Source organism: Antechinus flavipes, chromosome 6, assembly GCF_016432865.1.
Source record: "Antechinus flavipes isolate AdamAnt ecotype Samford, QLD, Australia chromosome 6, AdamAnt_v2, whole genome shotgun sequence".
In the NCBI taxonomy this organism is placed as follows: domain Eukaryota; kingdom Metazoa; phylum Chordata; class Mammalia; order Dasyuromorphia; family Dasyuridae; genus Antechinus; species Antechinus flavipes.
The window spans coordinates 154,352,560-154,380,291 of record NC_067403.1 but is presented as its reverse complement, the minus strand read 5'-3'; the positions used below and the strand labels follow the sequence as shown (position 1 = coordinate 154,380,291).

The 27,732-nt window shown below is 32.9% G+C and overlaps 1 protein-coding gene across 1 annotated transcript in view; it reads right to left on the bottom strand.

Moving 5' to 3' along the window:
- Window positions 1–283: 283 nt before the first annotated feature.
- The window catches only part of BANK1 (B cell scaffold protein with ankyrin repeats 1), a 400,016-nt gene continuing 372,567 nt past the window's right edge, over window positions 284–27,732 (bottom strand). The window contains exons 12-17 of the mRNA XM_051965591.1: window positions 8,393–8,571; window positions 6,370–6,433; window positions 4,896–4,925; window positions 2,955–3,010; window positions 2,265–2,328; window positions 284–1,988 (exon numbers count right to left, since the gene is read on the bottom strand). Of these exons, the coding sequence (XP_051821551.1) occupies window positions 2,269–2,328; window positions 2,955–3,010; window positions 4,896–4,925; window positions 6,370–6,433; window positions 8,393–8,571 (389 nt within the window). The 3' untranslated portion in view covers window positions 284–1,988; window positions 2,265–2,268. The remainder of the gene's footprint in view (window positions 1,989–2,264; window positions 2,329–2,954; window positions 3,011–4,895; window positions 4,926–6,369; window positions 6,434–8,392; window positions 8,572–27,732) is intronic.

Below are 27,732 nucleotides of genomic sequence, written 5' to 3'. Positions count from 1 at the left end.
AAGTTCTTTTTACCTTTGTCCTTAGGAATTTGGCTAGATTGTTTTCTCTTTGTAAGAGCTTAATAACTGCTTTTTACCTTTTACCTAATCCTCCCAATATTTGCAACATCCATAAGAATCAAAGGAAATTTCCTTGTCATTCAATTTTTGAATGCTAAAAATTTTTGAAAAATTCTTTATTCTCTGTTTTGGAAAAAATTGAGTTTTATTTGAGATCTTTGAGAAGAATTTGTTGTATAATTTTAATATCTGAAAGGCATAGAAAAAAGCAAAATAGTCTATATTACAAAATATACTGTATTTATTTGGAAAAAATCAGGCATAGTTTTAAACATTCAATTTAATTACAGTAAATGAACAGGCATGTTTATAATGAGAACATTGCATTCTATTATGAATTATTGAGGTTAGGTTTAAAATGGCAGAACCATTCAAAGGAAGATACAAATCTTGAAGTAATAGTTATTCACATTGAGCAAAGAGAGAAATAAAAAGATTTATTTGTCCTTCATGGCCATGCATTTAGACACACAGAAGAGAATAGTAGTTATTTACTAACAGTTTATAAATGTCATGGACACAGGTTTCATGTTGATGAATTTAGAAAATGAATCTATAAAGTCTTTAAACTTTAAAAATATGATTAAAGTACAAACATTTCAATATTCAAAGAAGAAGATTACAAAAGAAACTATGAACTTTTCATTTAGCTATTTTTTTTTCAGTTGTGTCCAAGTCTTCATGACCTCTTTTGGAATTTTCTTGAGAGGTTTGTCATTTCCTTCTCCAGCTCATTTTACAGATGAAGAAGATAAAGCAAATAGGATCAACAAATTCCCAAGGTCACACTGCTAGGGAGTGTCTGACACTATATTTGAATTCAGGTCCTCTTTGTCTCCAGGCCAGACATTCTATCTATTGCACTGGATAGCTTCCTATAAATTTCTTTTACATTTAGTTTTTGAAAGTATATGTTATATTTAACAAGGTAGTAACAAAGCTATCTGTTTTTCTCCCCTTTTGTTCCTTTTTTGGTATTTTAAAAATGTTTTATTGATTTTTAAAATTTAAATCTATTATTATCCACCAATTTCCTCCCTTCTCCCCCCAACTGAAGTTCCATATAATGGAATAGCTAGTTAAGGGAAATAAATCAACATGTGAGCTAATTCTGAAGATGTGTGTCTCATTATCGACCACTTATTCATCACTTCTCTGACAGGAGATGGGCATAATTGATCACAGCTTTGATTGGAATTAAGTAGTATTTCAGAGTTGTTTCCTTTTACATTATTTAGCTCAAAATAAATCCTAAAAAGTAATGTACTTTCAAAAAATTAAAGTTGCCCAAATTAACACTTGTACTTCTTTCTTTCCACAACGAGGATGCAGAGAGTCAGGTGTTTTGCTTTATTCCTGGATTAACAATTTTGATACTATTAAAATCACATAACTATCTTTTCTACCTATTTGTAAAAATGGGAGAGAAAAGCTCTAATGGCATTTGATTTTGTGAGATGCAGCCCCAAAGACTGCATCTATGTCATTTTTCATATTTTAAGATAGCTAAGTAGATAGAGCACTAGATCTGAATTAGAATCTGGTCTCCAATATTTACTAGCTATGTGATCTTGGGCAAATTATTTAATCTATGTCTGTATCAGTTTCCTCATTATAATAATTGGGATAATAACTGACACCCATTTCCCAATATTGTTGTGAGAATGAGATGAAATAAGATCTATAAAGCATGTTGCAAATCTTAAAGCCCTATATAAATATTAGATATTTTAATTGTCATTATTATTTTGCCTTAATGATGGAAATGTTCATTTTTCCACTCAGTTGTAGATAGTCTCAATTCTCAAATTCAAGGGCAATTTAAGAGAGAGATTTCTTTCGCCATAATATAAACTAGCCTTTGAAAAATCAAATTATCCAAATTCAGACTTGATCCATTTATAAGCTCTCAGATTCCATTAAATATTCTGAAAAAAATGATAAGGAAATATATCATTTAATAATGGATTAAAAATAGAAATGTTTCATCTAACATCCAGTGACAGTTCTATCTACAAATTTTTCAAAAAATCAATCACTTAGAGCAGTAAAGTCACAAGTGTTCATTCATAGAGGAAAAACCAATGAAATATTTGAAAGTTCCAAATGTACTCAGTTGACCATTTTATACTGAGTCATAGTTATGTAGGCTTATGCCTATCTGTTTTTCCATTTGCAGATCTAAAATGTAATTGAGCATTTACCTCCTTAATTATCTTTTCTCCAACAGAAACCATAATCCTTTTCTACCTGGGCTCGAGGGGAAAACTGAAAGAAAAAAAAAAGACAGAATTATATTTATTTCAGATAAGGGCAGTGACATTAGATTGTATACCCTTTGTCTTTCATAATCATATCAATCGATTAACAAACACTTTAAAAAAATCTTTACTATCCACCAAGACATATAATGACATATGAATATATATGTACACAAATACATATAAAATATGTAGAAGTAAGCACATTTTACTTTTCTTGTCTTTTACTTTGAAAAAAAATTTGCTTTATGAATACATTGAATTAGTATGGCATTTTGTTTTGTAGATGATTCTTTGAGTAAGAACACTTTCCAAAAATTCTAAGGAATTACAGATCTTCACAAAGAAGCATCATCTTCCTTATGTCAAGGAAACAATATTCAGAGCATCACAAACACGTGGGAGATCACTTTAATCTTAAATCTTTGTCCCTACTATTTAAGGGGGAGTTTACTTTTAAAAAAATTTTAATTTTTTTTATTTTAAAGAGTGTTTGTCAGGCCACATTTTGGTAAAGCCAATTTTGGCCTTTCATTATGTCTCAAAGGTTCTTTATTCTTTCTTATTCATTGCCTCCCAAATAGGAATCTTTTCCATTTGGTTTTGCATAAATTAAGGTAAATCTACACATACCTTATTGGTAACAGATGTTCCATACAAACTGTTTTCATTTTGGGTAGTTTCTTTAACTGGAAAAACAGAGAATTTATATTAGTGTTTATAGTTCATTTTATAGGGAATGCACAGAAAAGAAAAGGGAAACCAGTGATTAAAAACTTTATCACCCATAAGGAACCATGACATCATAAAATATATTTATCTATAGTTGGAAGTAGAGAGGCTACAAGATTTGTTCAGTTGCTCATTGTGATGTGAAAGAGAGAAGGACCTGGTATCTTTTTTCTCCTGGCATTAGTGAGTCCAACTTTAAACTAGGCTGAATTTCAGTTAAATTACTAGTCACATCTAGCCTCTAATATTTATATTTTTATCCTTCTATTTCCTACTATGCTAGTCAGAGAACAAAAAAAGTTGCCTTTTTGACATTCTATGAAGGTCAATGATAGAGAAGTAAATTACTTTACCTCCAATTCATGAAAAGACTTTTCCATTCTTTGGCTCATATGCATTCTCACTATTTCCTTCTGTCTCTGTCTCTCTTTATCTATTTCTTCCATTCTTAATCTCTCCTCTCATGCCTACATATAATATTGGTAGGAAAAATCTTGTAATCAGGGTTCCTTTAAATAATATAGGAAAGATGGCAATGGATTGAGATTCTCCTGCCATAATTTTCAGCAGTCCTTCTTTCCTTGATATGCTCTCCAAATTTGTGAACAAAGTCCTTTTATTATGATAATAATCATCTCACAGCTGGTTCATTAATTTCCATTTCATCATTACTGCTATCCTCCTCCCTTAGATTATACCAATACACATAAGTGCTTTGGGAGCACTCCTTACCTGGCTCTAATGTTTAATACACAGCAGAAATTTCCAGCTGAACTCTTAGAATTTTTGTTTTTTTGAGAAATCTTTCCTAATTTTCTTCAATACAAGTATCTTCTTCTGATATTATATACAATTTATCTTATTTGTAGCTTGTTTGGACAAATTTCTTTGCACATGTTCTTCTCCTTTAGACTGTGAACTCATTGAAGGCAAGGATTCTCCTTTGCCTTTGTATGTAAATGCCTACTGACTGACTGAGCAGACCATTACAAAGACAAGATTTCCAGCAATTAACTCTCTATTCTTTATGGTACAATTCTACTTTCGAACTATCTCGATCTACTGTAGTAGAAAGCACATTGATTTGGAGTTTAGGGTTTCTAAACTGACTTTGCATTCTGTTATTTACTATAGCAGTGGGAGGGATTTCCTTTCAGTGGACTCAAGTTTTCTAAAATGAAGTGTTTGTACTAAATGTCTAGAAAGTTCTTTCCAGCTCTTAATTCTATGATCAATTTTTATAATGCCAACATTTCTTATGTTTTTTTTCCCTTAATTTCCACAGCTATAGGTCAGGCTTTAAATACAATATAAAAACATTCCCATTAAATGAGTCTGAAATGGGAGAGTACATAGGGATACATATTTCACATTGTCAGATGTGTATTTCACTAGGAATCTTCTAAAGCAATGAAATCACAGATCCAGGTTTTTTTTTTTAAAGGCCTATGGATGATCTCTAAGATACTAACCTAAGATTCAATTTTTAATTTGGATTTCATAGATGCTTTATTCATATCAGAATTACTTCCCTCCTTAAGTTCTTCAGGCCAAGAAAAAGGCATCACTTCTTTAAGAACTCTTTTTGTCCTCCCCTTTCTATTAGTACTAGTAACCCAAGGAAATTTGAACCTCAAAATCAAGACCAGACTTGGACCTAAAGTAGCCTAAATAAACTCTAGTTGCCTCTGCAAATACCTTTACTCATTTTCATTATTTGCTGATTATAGTCCTTTCCAAACAATCCTAGAGCACCTAATGGCTGCTATTAAACTAGAGACATTGAAGTCTTAAATTTTTTATGTTTATGATTTGGACAGCTTTGTTTTTGGATATACTTACAATCTGGATGGTGTACAATGGTAATTTTATCTGGAAAGAAAAAAAATATGGTAATAGTACTGCTTAGTTTGTTCTGAGGGATTAAGTTTAAACAATGCTTCTTTTCCCCTCCCTCTTTCCATCCCTGTTGGAAGGTACTTTTCCCCTTTTAAGTAATTCTGAAATTTCACAGAGGATCAAAAATAAAATAATAAAATTTCTAATATTAAACCACTACATTTTAACTAATTTTTAATCACCCTGAGAGCAGGGATAACGTTATTTCCTCCCCCCCCTCTCTCTCTCCATTGTTTTATAAACCTTAAAGTGCTATATAAATATTGGTTATTAATAGCAATTATTGTTTTGCATTTTTCCTTTCTCAGTCTTTGAATATACTAATGCTTGTTAATTGAAGATATTCATCCCTGATATTTAAGAATATGTGAATTTCTAGTCTTCTTCAGCACAGTTAGGGTCATAAAAATAATTTAGTCAATTCTCAGCATTCTTTGTGAGTAGAACTATGGATAAGAATGAAAAAGCATTGGTAATAATTATCCTAGTAATTTAAATTAGGCTTTGGGAAGCATTGTGATTTGGGATAAATTTAATTTATCAGTTGTGTTTTCTTTAGAGTAGAATTAAATTTGTTTTTCAACATTGAGCACATGATAATTAATGGCAAGGGAAGTCTTCCCTAAAGCATTCTGGGATATGTGGGAAATCAGTCTGAGTTAATATGGATAATTAGGAATAGATCATACCTGTGTGATAGAGGAAAAATTGATAGCTAAGAATGATATAGAATTAATTATAAAATTTTTAACATGAGTAATAGTAATCAATTATTAGCATGGTTGTGTGGCTGTTGGTCATGGAACAGTATAATTGTTGAAGAATTAAGCTTGAGAGTAACCCAGAGGGCAGAGTATATGGTGGACAAGTATATTATATCTAAGAAAGAGTAGTGCAGAAGCTATGGACTCAAGAATATTATCTGGGAGATATATAAATGGAAACTAATGTGAGTCAGTCACATTTTAAGACCAAGGGCTACCTATGTGCTCAATGATCTTCATACAAAGAGATTTTGCAAAATACCCCTCCTAGCATAGTGGATGGAACTCATATTGAGAATTTAGAGATGAGGTGAACAAAAATTAAGTAATGGAGAAGTCATGTGATCTGCCTTGGTGGAGGGAGTAGCAACATTGATAAGTTCCCAGTGCCAACAAAGAGAATGGTTATAAGAGCTCTGGGATTTGGAGTCAGAGGACCTGGTTTCAAATCCTTATTTGACTAGTGTGGCAAGACTCAACCTCTCTGGACCTCATTTTCTTTGCTGGTAAAATGAGGGATTTAGATGGGATGATTTCTGAGGTTTCTTCCAGTCCTAAATTTGTGCTCCTATTCTCCATGTGGTAACTAATGATTTTACTGAAGTTTTTCATATCTATTACTCATAAGTTTAAAAAAAAATTAGCTAATTTACCATAGAAGTGTTCTTCTTCTGGTCTCTTCCCAATAATGCAGTCTCGGAGCTGTCGTAACTTTTCCTTAGGAAGAAACATATTCTCAAATAAATGTTAATAATTATAGTTTTGTCATGGACTAAAATGGAATGTAGAAATAGATTTTATTTTAATTTTGCAAGCTATGGTATGTTTTTATGCTGTAGCAGCACTTGAAAGTTACTCAAGAACAGAAGTAATAACTCAAAAGAAGGCTAGTTCTGCCCTTCTTTTCCTTCCCTGTTCCTGCTGCCAACCAACTAGCATGCAAGCCAACATGCAATGTGTACTTATATCCCTGATTATTTAATATTTTATATCTCATATTCCCCAAGGCTATATTCTGGTCCTATTCTCTTTCTTTTGTTATTCAGCTGTTCAATCATGTCCAAGTCTTCATGAACACAGTGCACCAAGCCCTTCTATCTATCCTCTGCTATAACAAAAGATTATCCAAATTCATGTTTGTTGTTTCCATGACACCACCCTATGCTGTTTCACTTGATGATCTCATCAGTTCCCATGGGTTTATTTTATCATTTATATGAAGATGATTTTCAGATCTCTTTCCAGCCCTAATCTCTCTCCTGATCTCTACTCTCATATCTCTGTCTATTAAATATCTTGAATTGACATTTTTCCTTTTTAAATTTTAAATTTAATTTATTTTTAAATAGTATTTTTCCAAGTATATATATACTCAATTGCTTCTGCCTCTCTGATTAGAGCTCTGAAGAATGGAGCGAAAAAAAAAAAGCATTTCCTTTACAGAAGACTTAATATGCCAGTCTTCCTTTCTACCTTCCAATAGTATCCTTTTGGGCTTCCTTTTGTATTTAGTCTTCATTCATTAGATTATAAGCTTCTTGAAGGCAGTGACAGTCTTGCTTTTTTCTCATTTTGTCACCATTTACTATAGGGCCTGGCACAGATTTAGGCATCTCATAGAAGTTTATTGTATCATATTGTGCTTTGTAATTCAGTGATACTCTTTTTGCTGTTCCTTGAATAAGATATCCCTTTTCCCAACTTTATGTGTTTTCACTGGCTTTCTTTTATGCCTGTGATTTTCTCCCTCATTATCTCTACCTTTTGGCTTCCTTCAACTCTTAAATAAAATCATACTGCCCACATGCAGCAGCCTTTTCTCATCCCTTTTAATGTTAATGGGAAGAAGGCAGTGCTGCCATTTCAAGGGCTCCTGTGTCTAACATGAAATATTTCTTATCCTTTAGAATTTTTTGGCAAAGTACTTTTTACAGCCTTTTTTTGGTTTGTTAAGACAGTCTTAGACTTACTATAATGCTTATTAATGTGTGAAATCCAAAGAATATCAGATCTAGCCCCCTTTACCTACAACTAGGACTGGCATTAGACTAAAATAGAGTAGACTGCTTGTGTGAGGTGATTTAAGGACAGATCTCTGCTCTGAATGATTTCCCTTCTGCCACACTGCATAAATACAATTAAAGATTTGTTCTTTTGGTTAACTAATTACTTCTAAAGATATTTTCTTTTACATGAAATTTTCTTTGGGATGGGCAACATAGTACACTCAAATCAGTCACTTCTTATTTGGTATAGATTATTGTACTAATTGTTTCCCCTTAAGAGCACTGAGAGAATGGATTTTTTTTTTTGTGGTAAGGAGGGAGGCATAACTTTGGAACTGGAGGGATAATCCATGGAGATTAATCTTAGACTTTCATCATCACAAGTATATGGGTCTACAGGGGTCCTCAAACTACGGCTGTGGGCCAGATGTGGCAGCTGAGGACGTTTATCCCCCTCACCCAGGGCTATGAAGTTTATTTAAAGGCCCACAAAACAAAGTTTTTGTTTTTACTATAGTCTGGCCCTCCAACAGTCTGAGGGACAGTGAACTGGCCTCCTATTTAAAAAGTTTGAGGACCATAGGTTGATGGTGAGTAGGCTAAGACATGAAGAGTTGAAAAAAAAAAGTTGAGAGACTAGAGATAATTTCTGAAAACAGGGCCTGGTTACCTGCTGAATAACTTCAAGTCCACTTTTTTCAGTTTGCCACTGTTTGAATTTCTTCAAGGCATCATCAACAGAAAGTTCTCCAGTTTTTACTTTTTCTTGCAAGAGGATGAGTTCTTCTTGGCCAGAGGGGATGCAGCATTTTGGGGCAGAACACTGTTGATTGTCTATTCGGATTCTATCTAGATTGATGCAAGGGAGAAAATTTCAAAACATCAGTCAACAATTAGATATTTTTATTTGTCTTTCTCTTTCTCCTTAAATATTCATTAGCAGTTGAAAAGTAGATAATTATAGGTGATTTATGACAATTGAGACCCTGGAAGATTCATGGGGCATTAAAAATATGGAATTCGCTTTATAGGAAGAAGATTACTACCTCTTTATCTTGTGTTGCTGATTGTCAAAGCTGTCCACCAGCATCTGATTAGTTCTTAAGGCAGACAGTGATAGAAAATGCAGAAACATCAGAGGAGGCTAAACCTACTTTTCTATTTCACTTCTGTTGATTCAACACATGAGAAAAAAAGATTTCCAACTACAGATGGTGCTAGGTATAAGGCACTGGACCTAGGGTTAGAAAGAGTTGAGTTCAAATGTGATCACAGATAATTAGCATCTATGCTACATTGGACAAGGCACTTTCCTGGTTTTTCAGCTGTAAAATGTGATTAATAGTAATATCTACCTGACAGAGGTTTTGTTAGAATCAAATAAAATTATTTATAAAGCACTTAGCATGATGTTACTACACATAGTAGGTTCATTTAAATACTTGTTATTAAAAAAATATTTCCCCCCAATTACATATTAGAATAATTTTCAATATATATTTTTATGTTTTGAGTTTCAAATTCTTTCTTCTTTTCTCCCTTTCCCTTCCCTGAGATGACAAGTAATCAGATATAACACCTTTCAATATTAGATATTTGTATCAGAAGACATGAACAAAAAAAATGAAATGAATGAAAGAATGAAGGGAAGAAGGAAGAAAAAAGAAAGAGAAAAATATATACTTTTGTCTGTAGTCAGACAATATCAATCTTTTCTCTGGAGGCATATAGAATTTTTCATAATTCTATGATTGTTGTGGAGCATTGTATAGTTGAGAATAGCTAAACCATTCACAATTCATCATTGAACAATATTGCTGTTACTATGTGCAACGTTTGCCTGATTCTATTTACTCCACTTTGCTTAAGTTCATTTAAATTTTTCTAGATTTTTTTGAAATCATTTTGCTCATCATTTCTTATGGCATAATGATATTCCATCAAAATAATATATCAGAACTTATTCAGGCAATTATCAGTTGATGGCCCTCCCCTCAATTTCTATTTCTTAGCCACCAAGAAACAAACAAACAAACAAACAAAAAACCTTCTATAAATACTTTTGAACAAATAGGATCTTTTCCTTTATTTATTTATTTAGTCATTTATTTGTTTGCTTGTTTATTTATCCATTCATTCATTTGTTTGCTTATTTATTCATTCATATTCATTTATTCATTCATTTATTTATTAAATTTCTTTGAGATACAGACCAAGTAGTAGTATTGTAGCCCCTTTTCCCACTTGTATAAAAATATCCAATCATTAGTGAATGATAATGAACAACATGATTTCAGAGTTGCAAGTGACCTCAGAAGCTATTTAGTACAACTTTTGCCTGAGTAAGAATACTTTCAACAACATATTCCACATGTGTATATGTGCTTGGACATCTCTTGTGAAGAGTAATTCAGAACCTCAAGAAAGCCAATTCCATTTTTAAATAGCTGTTATCGAAATAAAGTTTTTTAGATATAGGTCTAAACTAGTTTCTTTGCTACCCCTCCCCCCACTGTTCTTTATTTTATTTTCTGGGACTAACCTGGAAAAATCCAATTCTTCCTTTATTTGACAGCTCTTCAAAAACTTGAATACAGCTCTCATGACCCACACTGAGACTTTTTTTTTTCTGTGATATCACAGGTTGTTTTGTTTGTTTGTTTGTTTGTTTGTTTTTGTTTCTAAATCTATCTTTATTTAACATGACTGAGAACTTTACTATTCTATCTGCTCTATTATGAAGCTTATCTATATTATTTTTAATTTATGATGTCTAGAACCTAAACCAGCAACATCAGTCCAGGGCAAAGTATAGGAAAACTATGACCTACTTAGGTAATAGTCCTCCCTTCATGTAACCCAATACTGCATTTGTCTTTTTCTTTCCATGACATACTGTTAGCACTGGTAGTGCTACCACTTATAGTAGTAGTGTACCCAAATACTCAAGTTAGAAAAACTTCTCTGTAGCTATGAATTCCTTATGTATTTGAAATTAATGTTTTTTTAATCCAAAAGTATCACATGCATCCTTGTTCAATTTCATCATAATAAAGTTGTCCCAATGCTATAGGTTGTCCACATTTTCTGGGATGTTGATTCTATCATCTTCTATATTAGTCATTCCTTCTAGCTTTCTACAGATAATGATAAGCATGCTATCTATGTTTTTAACTTAGTTATTGATAAAAAAAATTGTTGACTAACACCCCGATAATACAAGAGCCATGAGACTCTTTTCAAATGGGCAGGAAAACAATGGATACAATAATATAACTGGTTTCAAATCTGCCTAATATCAAATAATCTGGCCAGTATCTCTTCATTTTTTTCCACAACCTTAGTAGGGAAGACAGTTACTGAGTCAGAGAAAAGATGTTGAAATTTGCAGTTTCAAAACTGGGAGTTACTTTGAACACATGGGTTTTCTTCACTCTTGTGACTCTGTCAGGTAGTGTCCTCAACAAATACTGAGTGCATTGATGGGAAAGTATGGCCCAAGTTTATGTAAGGATTGTGATGTATTTATAAATTATGCCTTTACTTTGATATTTGTGATGATTATGTTTAAGCTGTAAAAGTGTTATTATTATGAGTAGTTGGTGATATAAATAGAACACAATGATATTTAGCTGAGAGCGAAAGTGGTGAATAAAGAATATTTCCTTACAACAGATTTTGCCCTGGGATTCTGAGAGAATTTGAATGAATTTCATGCTGATGGTATTTTTCTGGGAAACTTGTTGTGCTATGTCCACATAATCTCTATGAGAGGTACTATCTGCAGGTTTTTTCAGAACCTTAAAATATAGTTCATTTGAGTGGGTAACTTGAAATTATCAAGGACAATTTAATTCTTTCCTGATAGCTCGTACATAAATTTCTTATTATTTCCTAGTTTCTTTGTCCTTTCTAGTCCAAAGACATTTCTCTTTGGAAGAGGAAACAAGCATAATAAAATTGGATAACTTTTCCTTCTTTTTGATTTGAGTTATCATCACATTATCCACCCCAAACAATATTCTCATCCTTAAATTCTCTTTCCTGCAATATTGCTTTAAAAAAATCTTTTTTTGTCCTGAATTTTATTAGCTTCAGTTATTCTTATATTCCTGATGTTATTTTTACACATTGTTGCATTCTTTTGTATTTATTTATATTCATCCTTTGTTACTTATTGTTGTTTACTTTACTTGTGTCTTACTTTTTAGGACACTATTTGGGTTTTTTCCTTTTTTTTTTTTTTTTTTTTTTTTTTTTTTTTTTTTTTTTTTTTTTTTTTTTGGCTGAGGCAATTGGGATTAAGTCACTTGCCCAGGGTCACACAGCCAGATAGTGTTAAGTATCTGAGGCCACATTTGAACTCAAATCCTCCTGATTTCAGGGATGGTGCTCTATCCACTATGCCAACTAGTTTCCCTTGTTTGGGTTTTTCTTGTCAAAGGTACTGGAGCAGTTTGCTATTTCCTTCTCCAGTTGATTTTACAGCTGAATAAAGTGAAGCAAATAGGGTTAAATGATCTGCCCATAGTCACACAGCTAGTAAGTGTCTGAGGCTGGATTTGAACAGAGAAAGAAGAGAATTTCTGACTCCCGTCTTGGAACTTGATTCACTATGCAATAGTTGTCTGTACTTGCGTCTATTGTTGGTATATTTTAACAAATAAAAATGGTTATTGAATTGCCTATGCTTCCACATCATTACATTTAGGCAACTTCTCATTTCTTCTCTTTTTGTAAGCTTGAGAATACTGTTTCTGAGAGCTTACCTTGTCTTTTAAGTTCTCTTGTGTAATTTAATGTGGGCCTTTTTACTGATCACTCCTCTCTTTTGCTCTCCTAAATTAGATTTAGATTTCAGATTTCAGATCATTCCTAACTTTCCTCATCTTTTCTCTTATAAATTTAAATATGCTGAAGCAGTAATCTCTCATCATCCTTTCCATCATTTCCCATGCCAAAACAATTTGTTTCTCTATCTTTTGAATGATGGAATTATCATTAAGATAAGTCAAGAAATGTTTGGTTGCTCTGCTTTTGATTGAGGAAAAAAACTTCAACAGATGTTTGTGTAATCAGAGACCTTGATAATTACTATGTTATATCACCATGATAAATTTTGTGATCTGTTTCCTAAATTCTTCATCTATTTTTTCTCTTTCTTTCTAGGTTATTCATAGCAAGTGTCTATGACCATATTGCTTCTCTTTACGCATTTGTTAATCTTTACCCAGATGATTTCCTCACTATTTCTAGTGTAAAGGGCTGAAACTCTGAGTTGGTGCACTGGAATCAAACAAGGGAGCACTTCAGGCTAATTACCAATTGGACAATACTCTATTAGCATATGCTTGGAAAATAATTGTAGGCAGGATTAAGGGGGTGGATTAAGGTAGCAGAGTCACTTTGGCTGTGGATAAGGAGAAGGGAGGTCGTGGAGATCCCGCATCCATTCCCTTCACTTCTCCCCCTAAAGACTAAGAATAAAGACCTAGGACTTTTGCTTATCCTGACTCTGGCTGATTCTAAGGCATCCAGGGTGATAACCTGGACTTCACATTTTGCTTGATGTAATCTAGGCCTTCACCAGTGTTTATTATATTATTTTTCATTCTGGACTAAGAAAAGTATGCTTAGGACTGGCATACACTCTATCATCAGTGTTACTAAGGTACCAAAAGAACACAAGAGCATCTATCAGGGTATCATTTGGGGGTATTTTTCAACAGTGTCCTCTATTTTATTTGTAAAAGCCATTATAAAGTATTAGTTTAATAATTTGTTATTAATAATTGTTAACAATCCAATGTATTGCTATTTTATGTCCTAAAAAGCATTTTGATAAATCTGATAAATTTTTGAATTGCCTTCTTATTTCAACTTTCAGAAAGTAGAAAAAGATCTGAATATGGCCAATGAAGTGGAACCATCTGAAGAAACGAAAATGAAAATGAAAGAAAATGTGATAAAATGACTATTCCATTTTAACATCTGGAACAGATAAGAGCAAAATGCTTTCCACATTAAGACATGTGCCCTAGACATGGAGACAGTGCACTTCAAAAAGATCAGGAAAAAAACCAACAAAAATGAGGCCTGAAGAATAGAATGTCATCAAATATGATTTCAAAGAAGACTGAAGTAATTTGTTAAGAAACTTATGAATAAACTCAGATTTTAAAAAGACAGATACAAAGAGTAAAGTTGAGTAGGGCAGCTAAAGAAATGTTAAAAATTTGCATGATCTTAACAGCAGAATGATGGAAAAAAGGTCTATATATAATTATTATCTCACTTAATCTTCCATCTCTTCCCCTTTTTTGTAAGATCTACAAGACATAGCAATTAATGGGAAGATGGAAAGAGAGAGTGGTGAGGGCCAAGAATGATTCTAGAATTAAAAATTTGTATAAAAAGGTGTGCTATTAACAGAGAAGGAAGTTCTTCTCCAGGATAAATATCCACATGATGAAGTAAGAATCAGAATATCTAGGATTGAATCCTGGCTCTGCCATTTACAACCTTTGTCACTCTAAACAAGGTAACTTTGATTGTGAAAGACTTAAGAGACTCATTGAAGTTTCCTGAGTATATGTGTGCATCTTTGATGATGGGGTGGAGATAGGAGAAGGGGAGGCATGGTCAATCTTATGGCTTAGGAAAATCCCTTTGGCAGCTTTGTGGAGGATGGAATGGGAGGCACCTTTCTTGCTCCCTAAAAATACACCCTCATTGCCTCCATATTTAAGAATTCTGACTTGATTTCACCATTCTTGATACCTATCATATATCTCCTTTTCTTTTCTTTTTTTCTTTTTCTATTTTTTCCTTTCCAGAAGAGGAGAAATGAGATAGGAAGAGAAAATAGATGTTAGTTAATTGAAAAACATTAAAATAAAAAAAAAACAAGTATTTAATGACTACCTTTTGCCTCTAGCTTAAAAGATAAACTCCTCAGAATGTCTTTTAATACTAATGGCTTACATTTATATAGAATTTTAAGATTTGAAAAGCACTTTGCAAACATTATCTCACAATATCCTATAATAGCTCTTTAATGTAGATGTTATTAGAATCATTTTCCAGATAAGGAAAATGATGCACACAAGGCTTGCCTAGGATCACAAAGCTAGTAAATGTCTAAGCATATGTTTGAATTTAGGCCTTGTTTACTCCATATTCAGAGTTATAACCCAGTGAGTCACTTAGCTTTCCCTATAGAATATTTAACACTCTTCACAATCTGGCTCTTATAATACTTTCCCATTTTATTTAATATTATATACCTTTCCATATTCTCTATTCCAGAATTAACAAGTTGAGAATTGATGATAAAAATGCACTTTCCTCCTCTCAACCCCCCCCCAATTGTCTTGTATTTATTCCATACTTATTCTACACATACATTTACATGCTATTTATCTGAATAGAATGTAAGCTTCTTGAAATAAGCTCCTTTGCGATGGACAGAAGCAGCTACACCCAAAGAAAGAACACTGGGAAATGAATATAAACTGCTTACATTTTTGTTTTTCTTACCGGGTTATTTATACCTTCTGAATTCAATTCTCCCTGTGCAACAAGAAAACTGTTCGGTTCTGCACACATATATTGTATCTAGGATATACTGTAACCTATTCAACATGTAAAGGACTGCTTGCCATCTGCGGGAGAGAGTGGAGGGAGGGAGAGGAAAAATCGGAACAGAAGTGAATGCAAGGGATAATGCTGTAAAAAATTACCCTGGCATGCGTTCTTTCAATAAAAAGTTATTTAAAAAATTTAAAAAAAAAGAATTTTTGTATTACAAAAAAGAAAGAAAGAAAGAAAGAAGCACCTTTGCCCCCTTTTCCTTTCTTTGTATGACTATCACTTGAAACACAGCGGAAGTTTAATAAATACTTGTTGATTGGTTACTAATTTATTGTTGAATGATTTATGTATTTTTGGATATAGCACCTGTTATCTGTTATCTTAATATTTTTTTTCTGTATTATATAAGACCAGCTGCTATGGGAAAAAATGAGTGCATATTGGGAGTGATACATGTGTGGAACAAAAAAAGCTAATAAAAAATTTTAAAAAAATGTCCATGTCACTGAAGTATTTTTGTAATGATGATGGAGATAATAATTATTGTTCAGTCATATCCACCTATTTGTGAAGAGTGAGTGGCTTGCCATTTCTTCTCCAGCTCATTTTATAGATGAGGAAACTAAGGCAAAAATGGTTAAGTAGCTTGCCAGTAATCACACAGCTAATAAGTGTCTGAAGTTGTATTTGAACTCAGGTCTTCCTGAATTATGTTTTTAATTAGACTCTTACAACAATCTGAGAGGTAGGTACTATTATTATTCCCATCTTCTAGATAATGAACTTGATAATCTAAGAGACTTAATCAGGATCAATGATTGTATAAGGCCAAATTTGAATGAACATCTTCCTGACTAAATTCTGTGTATCTCACTCTCAGTTAGGGCTTAGATGGCTATTTCCTATGTGTCCAGATATGCATAAATGGGTAGAAATCCTTAAGACCTCTAATGTCTCTTTCAACTACAAGCAAGATAAGATAGTTATGTGAAATTACTACCCAATCTTAAGTGTCTGGGAGATGGGAAAGTATAACAATTATTTCAACATTCATGGCAATTTGTATTCCCTCTTTATTATTCTTTCAGTATTGTTTATTTACATTTTGCAGGGAAATTTTCCCTTCCCAGAATTGTTTTTATCTTTTACCCTATAGGAAGCCATGTTTGTCACTCTTAGCAGAGCTAGTTTGTGAGGGTATCCCTTTGAATGAAACTGGTAGACTTAGACATGAGACCAAAGGAGTGACTGATCCAGATATTGAATATAAGGTAACTATTTAATTATCTGAATTGTTAATTTTAGCCATGTGGGACTGCTTAGGTCTTAGAAAAACTTTGTTAGGATATTAATGTGAAAGAGATCTAGAGATAAAGTGGGCATCATTTTTAGGGAAACCAGCACTGAGACAGTTTACTTTCTCAAGCTACACATTGCTTCCTATGCATACACAAGAATCCAATTATCAATTATCTTGATTTTTTCAGAAACCTTTTTGTCTTGTCTTTTCTTTTTGGAAGTTCTATGCCTCATGAACTAACAAGATGTCAACACATTCTATATTCTAAATCTTTTTCTTCAGGGATGATGGAGCATGTGATCCCCAGGGAACACAACTAAGCCGTAGGGCTTACTAGCTGAGCAGCAAAAGACATAGTTAGCAATTGAGAATCTGCTCCATACAGCACTTGTTCTTGACAAACCCCCAAGCTGAAATTCAAAGAAAAAAAATTCATGAGATGAATTGCACTAGAATTTTAGGTATTATCTCTGTCAGGATATACAAGGGTTAGTGTATAAAGATCCAGCTTTCCTAGTACTGTGTCTGTTACCCTAAAGCCCCGGTACTTTTCTGGCTGATGATGAGTCCTTTTTTTTTTTTTTTCATTATAACTTTTTATTTACAAAACATATGCATGGGTAATTTTTCAATATTGACCCTTGAAAAACCTTCTGTTCTAACTTTTTCCCTCCTTCTCCCCCAGCCCCACCCCTAAATGGCAAGTAATCTAATACATGTTAAATATGTTAAACTATATGTTAAATCCAATATATGTATGATAATTTATACAATTATCTTGCTGCACAAGAAAAATCAGATTTAGAAAGAAAGAAAAAACCTGGGAAGGAAAACAAAAATGCAGTCAAACAATAACAGAAAGAGTGGAACTGCCAGGCTGTGTTCCACACTCATTTCCCATAGTTCTCTCTCTGGATGTAACTGATTCTTTTCATTACTGAACAGTTGGAACTGATTTGAATCATCTCATTGATGAGATGCCACATCCTTCAGAGTTGATCATCATATAATCTTCTTGCTACTATGTGTTTTGCTCATTTCACTTAGCATCAATTCATGTAATTCTCTCAAAGCCTCTCTGAAATCATCCTGCTGGCCATTTCTTATAGAACAATAATATTCCATAACATTCCATTCAATTTCCAGTTTCTAGCCACTACAAAAAAAGCTGCCACAAACACTTTTGCACATGTAGGTCCCTTTCCCTTTTTAAAAATCTCTTTGGGATATAAGCCCAGTAGAAACACTGATAGATAAAAGGGTATGCATAATTTGATAACTTTTTGAGCATAGTTTCAAATTGCTCTCCAGAATGCTTTCACAACTATTGGTTCACAACTCCACCAACAATGTATCAGTGTCCCAGTTTTCCCACATCCCCTCCAATATTCAGCATTATCTTTTCCTGTCATCTTAGCCAATCTGACAGATGTGTAGTGGTATCTCAGAGTTGTCTTAATTTTCATTTCTGTGATCAATAATGATTTGGAGCACTTTTTCATATGACTAGAAATAGTTTCAATTTCTCCATCTGAAAATCATCTGTTCATATCCTTTCACCATTTATCAATAGGAGGATGAATTGAAATCTTATACATTTGAGTCAACTCTCTCTATATATTGGAAATGAGGCCTTTATCAGAACTTTTCTCAATTTATTGCTTCCCTTCTAATCTTGTCTGCATTAGTTTTGTTTGTACAAAACCTTTTTAACTTAATATAATCAAAATTTTCTATTTTGTGATCAATAATGATCTTTAATTCTTCTTTGGTCACACATTCCTTACTCTTCCACAGGTCTGTGAGATAAACTATTCTATGTTCTTCTAATTTATTTATAATCTCATGCTTTATGTCTGAATCATAAACCCATTTTGATCTCAACTTGGTATATGGTGTTAAGTGTGGGTCAGTGCCTAGTTTCTGCCATACTAGTTTCCAATTTCCCAGCAGTTTTTGTTAAATAGTGATTTCTTATCCCATAAGCTAGGGTCTTTCTTTGGGTTTGTCAAACACTAGATTGCAATAGTTATTGGCTATTTTGTCCTGTGAACCTAACCTATTCCACTGATCATCTAGTCTATTTCTTAGTCAGTACCAAATGGTTTTTATGATTGCCGCTTTGTACAACAGTTTTAGATCTGGTATAGCTAGGCCACCTTCATCTGATTTTTTTTTTTCATTAGTTCCCTTGAAATTCTTGACCTTTTGTTCTTCTGGATGAATTCTGTTGTTATTTTTTCTGGGTCAGTAAAATAGTTTCTTGGGAGTTTGTTTGGTATAGCACTAAATAAATGGATTAGTTTAGGTAGTATTGTCAACTTTATTATATTTGCTCTCCCTATTCAAGAGCATTTAATATTTTCCCAATTGGTTAGATCTGACATTATTTGTGTGGAAAGTGTTTTCTAGTTTTGCTCGTATAGTTCCTGACTTTCCCTTGACAGATAGATTCCCAAATATTTTATACTATTGACAGTTATTTTAAATGGAATTTCTCTTTGTATCTCTTGCTGTTGGATTTTGTTAGTGATGTATAAGAATGCTGATGATTTATATGGATTCATTTTGTATCCTATAACTTTGCTAAAGTTATGAATTATTTCTAATAGATTTTTAGTAGATTCTCTGGGGTTCTCTAAGTAAATCATCATATCATCTGCAAAGAATCATAATTTGGTTTCTTCATTACCTACTCTAATTCCTTTAATCTCTTTTACATCTCTAATTGCCAAAGCTAGTATTTCTAATACAATATTGAAAAATAATAGTGATAGAGGGCAATCTTGTTTCACTCCTGATCTTATTGGGAATGGTTCCAGTTTATCTCCATTACATATGATGCTTACTGATGGTTTTTAATAGATGCTACTGACTATTTTAAGGAAAAGTCCGTCTATTCCTATACTCGCTAGTGTTTTTAAAAGGAATGGGTGTTGGATTTTATTAGATGCTTTTTCTGCATCTATTGAGATGATCATATGGTTTTTGTTAATTTCATTATTGATATAATCAATTATTCTAATAATTTTCCTAATTTTGAACCAGCCCTGCATTCTTGGTATAAATCCTACTTGGTCATGCTGTATTATCCTGGAAATGATTTTCTGTAATTTCTTTGCTAATATTTTATTGAAGATTTTTGCATTAATATTCATTAGAGAGATTGGTCTTACAATTTTCTTTTTCTGTTTTTGTCCTACTTGGTTTAGGTATTAGTACATGTCTGTGTCACCAAAGGAATTTGGTAGGACTCCTTTATTCCCTATTTTTAAAAATAGTTTACATAATATGGGGGTTACTTGTTCCTTAAATGTTTGGCAGAATTCACATGTAATCTATCTGGTCTTGGGGATTTTTTTTTTTAGGGAGTTGATTAATAGCGTGTTCTATTTCTTTTTCTGAAATGGAACTATTTAAGCAATTTACTTCCTCCTCTGTTAATCTGGCCAAACCATATTTTTGTAGGTATTCATTCATTTCACTTAAGTTACCAAATTTATTTGCATGAAGTTGGGCAAAGTAATTCCTAATTATTGCTCTAATTTCCTCTTCATTAGTGGAAAATTCTCCCTTTTCATTTTTAAGACTAACAATTTGATTTTCCTCTTTCCTTTTTCTAATTAAATTTACCAAAGGTTTATCTATTTTGTTATTTTTTTCATAAAACCAACTCTGAGTTTTATTTATTAATTCAATAGTTTTTTACTTAATTTCTCCTTTGATTTTTAGAATTTCAAGTTTAGTATTTGATTTTTAAAAAAATTTGCTCCTTTTCTAGCTTTTTTTAGTTGCAAAAACAATTCATTCATATTCTCTTTCTCTATTTTATGCAAGTAAGCTTCTAGAGATATAAAATTTCCCCTTATTACTGCTTTAGCTGATTTTTTTGAATTTTTTTGAATGTAGTTTTTATTGCATCATGATCTGAAAAGAATGTATTTACTATTTCTGCCTTTCTGCTATTTGATTTTGAGGTTTTTATGTCCTAATATATGATCAATTTTTGCATAAGTTCCATGAACTGCTCAGAAGAAAGTGTACTCCTTTCTGTCTCCATTCAGTTTTATCCAAAGATCTATCATATCTAACTTTTTTAGTATTCTCTTTACCTCTTTAACTTCTTTCTTATTTATTTTGTGATTTGATTTATCTAGTTTTTTGTGGTCTATTTCTTCTTGCAGCTCTCTTAACTTCTCCTTTAGGAATTTAGATACTATTTTGCATAATAGATTCTGCTCCAGTCTTTTACCTTTACTCTGTATGTTTCACCTTGCTTTAAATGTGTTTCCTGTAAACAACATATTGTAGGATTCTGGCTTTTAGTCCAGTCTGCTATCTGCCTCCTTTTTAGAGGAGAGTTTACCCCATTCACATTTATAGTTAAAACTAATTCTGTATTTCCTGCCATCTTATTATCCCCAAATTACATTTTTCTCTTTCTTTTTCCCCTTAACCTCATCCCCAATATTTAACTTATGGGCACTACTTTCCTCAAGCAGCTCCCTTCCTTTAGAATACTTCCCCCTTACAGCTCCTCCCCCTTTCTTATACCTTTCCCTTACTATTTCTATTTTCCTTTCTATTTAGCTTACCCTTTCTCTTTTTACTTTTCCCTTCCGACTTTTCAATAAGGTGAGAGAAGTTTCTCTGTAAACCAAATATGTCTAATATTTTCTCTTTGCACCAAGTCTGATAACAGTAAGGTTCATACAATGTTCATCTCCCTATCTTCTTTCCCTCAGATACAATAGGTTTCCTTTGCCTTTTAGTGGGATGTAATTTCCCTCTTTTTATCTCCACTTTTTCCTTTTTCTAGTATAATCCCCTTTCTACCTCTAGTTCCTTTTTTAATTATAAGTGTAAAATCAAATTATACATGCACTCGTAATGAATTGAACCAGCTACACCCAGCCAAAGAACTCTGAGAAATGACTATGAACCACTACATAGAATTCCCAACCCCTCTATTTTTGTCCGCCTGCATTTTTGATTTCCTTCGCAAGCTAATTGTACACTATTTCAAAGTCCGGTTCTTTTTGTACAGCAAAATAACTGTTTGGACATATATACATATATTGTATTTAACCTATACTTTAACATAATTAACATGTATTGATCAACCTGCCATCTGGGGAAAGGGGTGGGGGGAAGGAAGGGAAAAGTTGGAACAAAAGGTTTTGCAGTTGTCAATACTGAAAAATTATCCATGCATATATCTTGTAAATAAAAAAAAATATACATGCACTCTCTATGTATATCCATAACAGAAATATAGTTCTCAAGAGTTCTTTTTAACCTTTCTATGCTTCTCTTGAGTCCTATATTTGGAGATAAATTTTTTTTTTGTTTAGCTCTGTTTTTTTTTTTTTTATCAGAAATAATGGAATTCACTTGTTTCATTGAATACCCATCTTCTTCCCTGGAAGAAAATGCTCAGTTTAGCAGGGTAGTTTATTCTTGGCTACATTCCAAGTTTCTTTGTCTTTCGGAATATCAGATTCCAGGCCCTTGGATCCTTTAATGTGGAAGTTGCTAGATCCTGAGTAATCCTTATTGTGGCTCCATGGTATTTGAATTTTTTTTTTCCTGGCTGCTTGCAATATTTTATCCTTGATACAATAATTCTGAAATTTAGCCACAATATTACTTGGAGTTTTAATTTTGGGGTCTCTTTCAGGAGGTGTTTGGTGAATTCTTTTAATGGCTATTTTACCTTCTGATTCTATGACATCTGGGCAGTTCTGTTTGATGATTTCCTGAAAAATAGTGTCTGGGATCTTTTTTTCATCATAATTTTCAGGGAGTGCAATAATCCCTAGAATATGTCTCCTAGATCTATTTTCTAGGTCTGTTGTTTTCCCAAGTAGGTATTTAGCATTTTTTAAAAATATTTTTTTCATTTTGTGGTTTTACTTGACTAATTCTTGATGTTTCATTGAGTCAATTCATTTCTGTTTCTTCAGTTCTAATTTTTAATTAATTATTTTCTTCATTTACTTTTTTTTTACTTCTTTTTGTATTTGTCCAATTGAGTTTTTAAATGATTTGTTCTATGAATTTTTTTTCCTTTTCACAAATTTTTTTAAGGAGTTATTTTCTTTTTTCCAATTCACAAATTCTGTTTTCCTGGGAGTTCTTTACCTTTTCCAATTCATAAATTCTGTTTTTCAGGAAGTTATTTTTTTTTCCCACTCTATCTTTTAATGAGTTATAGGCCTTTTCCAAACCCTTTTGCAAACTTTTCCTTTCCTTTCCCCATTTTTCTTCTAGCCCTTTTTAAAGATCCTTTTAAATTTCGTTTAGGAGAGCCTTGTGTGGTGGGGACCAAGTTATAGCATCCTTTGGGGCTTCATCTGGAGACAATCTGCTTTTAGTCTCTTCGGGGTTTCAAATCTGTTCTTCTCTTTCATTATTGAAACTATCTATAGTTAGAGCTCGCTTTACCTTTTTACTCATTTTTTTAAAAGTTGTGATCTGCTTTTAGGGCACTGAAGTTCAAAGCTTCCTCTACAGACACCCCAAAGCAGTGATTCCTGTGCTGGGATCACGCTGAGTCACTCCCAGTGCTGAGTGGGTATGGCTAGGGTTTGTGAGACTCTGGTGCTTTGCGGTACACTCTTTACCTTTTGTGTTTGTGTTGGATGTTTTATAACTTCTCTGCTGATCTATTGGCTTGCAACCAGGGCAGAGTAGCAAACACTGTGGCAGAGTCCTTCCTGTAGATTCTCTACCCCGTGATGACTACACCCACCCTTGTTCTGCTCAGCATGGGTTGGAGGCATGCTCTGCCTCCTTGCCTACACCTGGCCTTCTCCCATGTTGCACTGGATCAAAATAGACCCTTTTTGGCAATCTTGGAAATTATCTTCTGCTGGTAATTTGCTGCACTCCCAATATTTGTGGATTCTACCAGTTTAGCACTATTTCCGAGGCTGAATTTTGTAATTAGTGTGAGAGTAGTAGGAGAACTCAGAAAGAAGAGTGTGTCCTCTCTGCTCTGTCCCCTTGAGTTCTTTTCTACCAAGTAACCCATGAAACTGAAATCTTCTTTCCTTATGGAAACTGTCATAAAAAGAGCCTTCTCAGAGAAAGCCTTCTGGTAATCAGACCCAGAATTAACAATCCACATATGACATCCAACCATCAGTCTTGTGCTTCATTTCAATCATCTCCCTGCTCAAAACTTCTGACTTCAGTTACTAAAACATAATCACACTACTTTATGTATGAGTCATGCTTGTTTTCTCTGACTAGCATTTGATGGTGATTCTGTTAGAGAGATGCCCAGAAGACAGGCATGAGTTCAAATGTTGAGAAGATAACTAGTAATGGGACAACTGAGAGGTGGTTGTTATCAGCAGCATTCTGAGATAGTCAACATTTAGTGACAATTTCTGTAGACTAAAACTCATATTCATCTCCCACTGTTTATATCTTTAAAAAAAAACAAATCAGTAAATCAATAATCACTTATTAAGTACATTAGCTTCATTCTAGGTCCTGGACAAAAGCAAAACATCTCCTGCCTTTAGCACAATTATTCTCTGTGAAGGAAACATGTATTCATATGGTTAAAAAACATAAATTCATCTTATGGAACTATCTCCAAAATAAGGAAAACTTTGGTTTAAGCTTCACCTCTGTTACATATTGGCTTTATGACCTTAAGCAAGACATGTTACTTCTTTTTGTCTCAGTTTCTTCAACCACAAAATGGGAATATTCACTTTCTATCAGGATTGTTGTAAGTACCAAATAAGTTAATAATTACAAAGTTCATAGCAGTGTGCCTGGAATATAATGAATACTATCTAAATGTTAGCTTCATTATTATTATTTATTATTATCATTATTATTTTATTTAGTTTTTCAATGTCTCTGACCAATTTTTATTGGTAAAAGGTGTTTCTTCCTAAGAATGTTTTATTTTATTTATTTAATATCAGGTCTTAAATAAATAGTAAATTTTGGGGTACTTTAGAAATTGAAAGGTTTAGGAAAACTCCAGATGCAGCAGGCAGGCAGCACTTGAGGTGTATTTTGGATAAAGCAAGAAATTCTAAGAAATAGATGTGAGGGAGCAGTGAATTTCAGGCATTGGGGACAGTAAAAGTAGAAAGTCAGGAGTGTCTCCTATAAAAGGGACAACATGTAGGCCTCTGTAATGAGCCTGGAAAGGTTTGTGAAACATGTGAAGAACTTTATATTTGATTTTTGAGGTAATTAGGAGATCCTGGAACTTTCTGAGAAGAGGATTTATGTGCTCTAAAGCTGTGCTTTTCAATTAGAAAGCTCAATTTTTTTTTTAAATTGCCAATTAGGCATACAAACATCAAAGAGTAAAACGGGATATATTTCATCTTGTATATCTTAAGAAAGTAAAGGATAGCAAAAAGCAACACATAGAAAAAGAAACTAAAGTATCAATAACTTGTGAGCTGTTAATTACTTGGTAGGATGTTTTAGACTACTATTGTACATTCAGAACATTTTTAAGGGTAACATTATTTTTTTTCCATAGGTTTGAGTCTAATCTTTGATACTTATTAGCTATGTGACCACGAACTTTAGACTTTAGACTTTCTGAGCCTCAATTTTCTGAACGCTAACATAATAGCATAAGTACCTACCTCACAATATGGGAATATGAGCATCAAATGAGATCAGACATGTAAAAAGTGTAAAGGCTATTTATATACATGTCATTTATGATTATTATTCAATTATGGTTTCCCAATATATTACTGCAGAAGTTATTATGGCATCTATTATTATGGCTATTAACATAATTTAATTCAAAATCATTTAGGAAGGACCCTTCTGTGCATTATACTGATATACTTTAGGGGCAAACTTCAGAACACTTCTCATTTAAGAACTGGGCATTATATTGCTCCCTTTCTCTTGATAAATGATAAAATTCAAGGCCTAACTCATATGACATCTTCATAAATGTGCGCCTATTGGAATATGCTTATAACTACTTTTAGAATCTTCTGTAATTCTCACTTGAACATCTTGAGTCAGCCTCAAATTTTTCATAGCTCCTTGTTCCTCTCCTTTGTTCTTATCTCATTTCTTCTTCTATCATAGTTAGGTGGAAAAGTGGATAGAGTGCTGTGCCTATAATTAAGAGGTCTTGCATTCAAATTTGGCCTCAGACACTAAGAGATGTGTTACCCTGGTCAAGTCTCTGCCTCAGTTTCAACTGTAAAATGGGGTTTGTCATTTCCTTCTCTAGCTCCTTTCATGATTGAAGAAATTGAAGCAAAAAAGTTAAGTGACTTGCTCAGGGTTATATATCTAGTAAGTGTCTGAGGATAGATTTAGATCAAGACTTTTTAATCCTAAATTTAGCATTTATCTCCCAGGATTATTATAAGGAATAGATAAGGTAATATTTGTAAAGTACTTAGTACAGTTCCTGGCACATAGTAGGTAGAGTATAAATGCTAGTTATTATTATTTCTATAATTATGAGAGTATATAATTTATATTTGCTATTAATTGAAAAGCTCCATGAGGGTAGAAATGATTGAATCATTTTTGTATTTTTAGCAGTTAATATACATTTCTTGAACTGAATTGCATCAATTACCTGAACAAGTCAGCATGATATTTCTATCTAGAAGCCTATTGATTATATTTTTAAACCATCTTTTTTTTTTTAGTGAATAATAACAATGAACAGAAATTATTTTCTCTCCTTTCTATTTTAACTCCTTTCCCTAGTTTGTTGATTATGTTTAAAACATGGGGATTCCCTTCAGGGATTCCTTTTTCTTGAATTTCTTAGCAAAGTTCCACATCCATCTATATCTTAGGGGAAGTATTGCATTCTGTAATCTCATCTAGTAGATTGGAGAATGAGTCAGATGAATAAGAGGCTGGACTAATCAAGTCCTTATTACATTTCATTTTCTTATACTATGACTTTTCTATTGACTTTATTTTTTCAGTGGCAGAAATAGAAAATTCCCTGTAGAGAATTCCCACCAATAGGTTCTCTCATTAGTTAAGAGCCTGGTAACTTTGGGCAAACAATATATCCTCTTCAGGTTTCACTGACCTGATCAATAATGTGAAAGGGTGAAACATAAAAATCTCTAAAGTATTTTAAGGATACCTAATTTTATACTTTTTTCATCTGTGTAGATTATAGTCCCTTTCAACCCCTGATATATTTTTTTGCCTTAATATATGAACCTCATGAATTGCTTTAACTGAAGAAAAAAATTGTCATTTGGTGGACAGCCATCTGGTGATGAGACAAACTGGTCCTTGGGTAATCAACAGTTATACAAGCCATTGTTTGACCCATCCTTGAAGCCCTTAGATAGGAACAGAATCAGGTCAACATTGAGCTTTGCTGTTATGTCTTTTACTGAATGCCACAATGATGTGTTATACTTTTTCTGTCCTTGTGTTTATATGTAGTGGAAAATAATTGAAATTAGGAAAACTGAATAATTTTAATGTGAATATTTATGGAGCTTAAATCATTGCATGCATACTTACTTGTTTATTAACTCTTAAAATAATCCTATGAGATATTTTGGGGTACTCATTGGGGATAATAATCTTATCTGTTTCATCCAGCTTCCGTAGTAATTTCTGGGATCCTAATTGCATAGCAGTTGCATTTACCTGCAGACCTTTCATTTCATTTCATTTTTTTTTTTTTTTGAAAATTGCAGGTCCTTAGGGAGAATAGAAGTAGATTTTAAGGAAATAAATGTCTTACCGCCAACTATTATGACATCATCAAAAATAAAGAGTCCATAAATTATATGAATTTATGATAAAAAATAATTAATAGACTGAAAATTCAGGTGCCACATGATAGTCAGAAGTGATCTTTATTATGTATTGCATTAAAATCCTTTCTTTTTTTTTTTAATAAAAGAGTACCCTTAAAAACTAAGAATTTGTTCTGGATTAACAGTTGAATTGATGATTGCAGCACATTTAAAATCACTTTCATATTTTTATATACTTTGCAATATTAATGAAAGTGGAGACACGCTGGAAATAAAGTCAGGAGGAAGCCAAATCCCAGTAAGAGCCAGAAGATGGAATGAAAGAGGAAAAAGTTTAAGATGGAGGTATTTGCT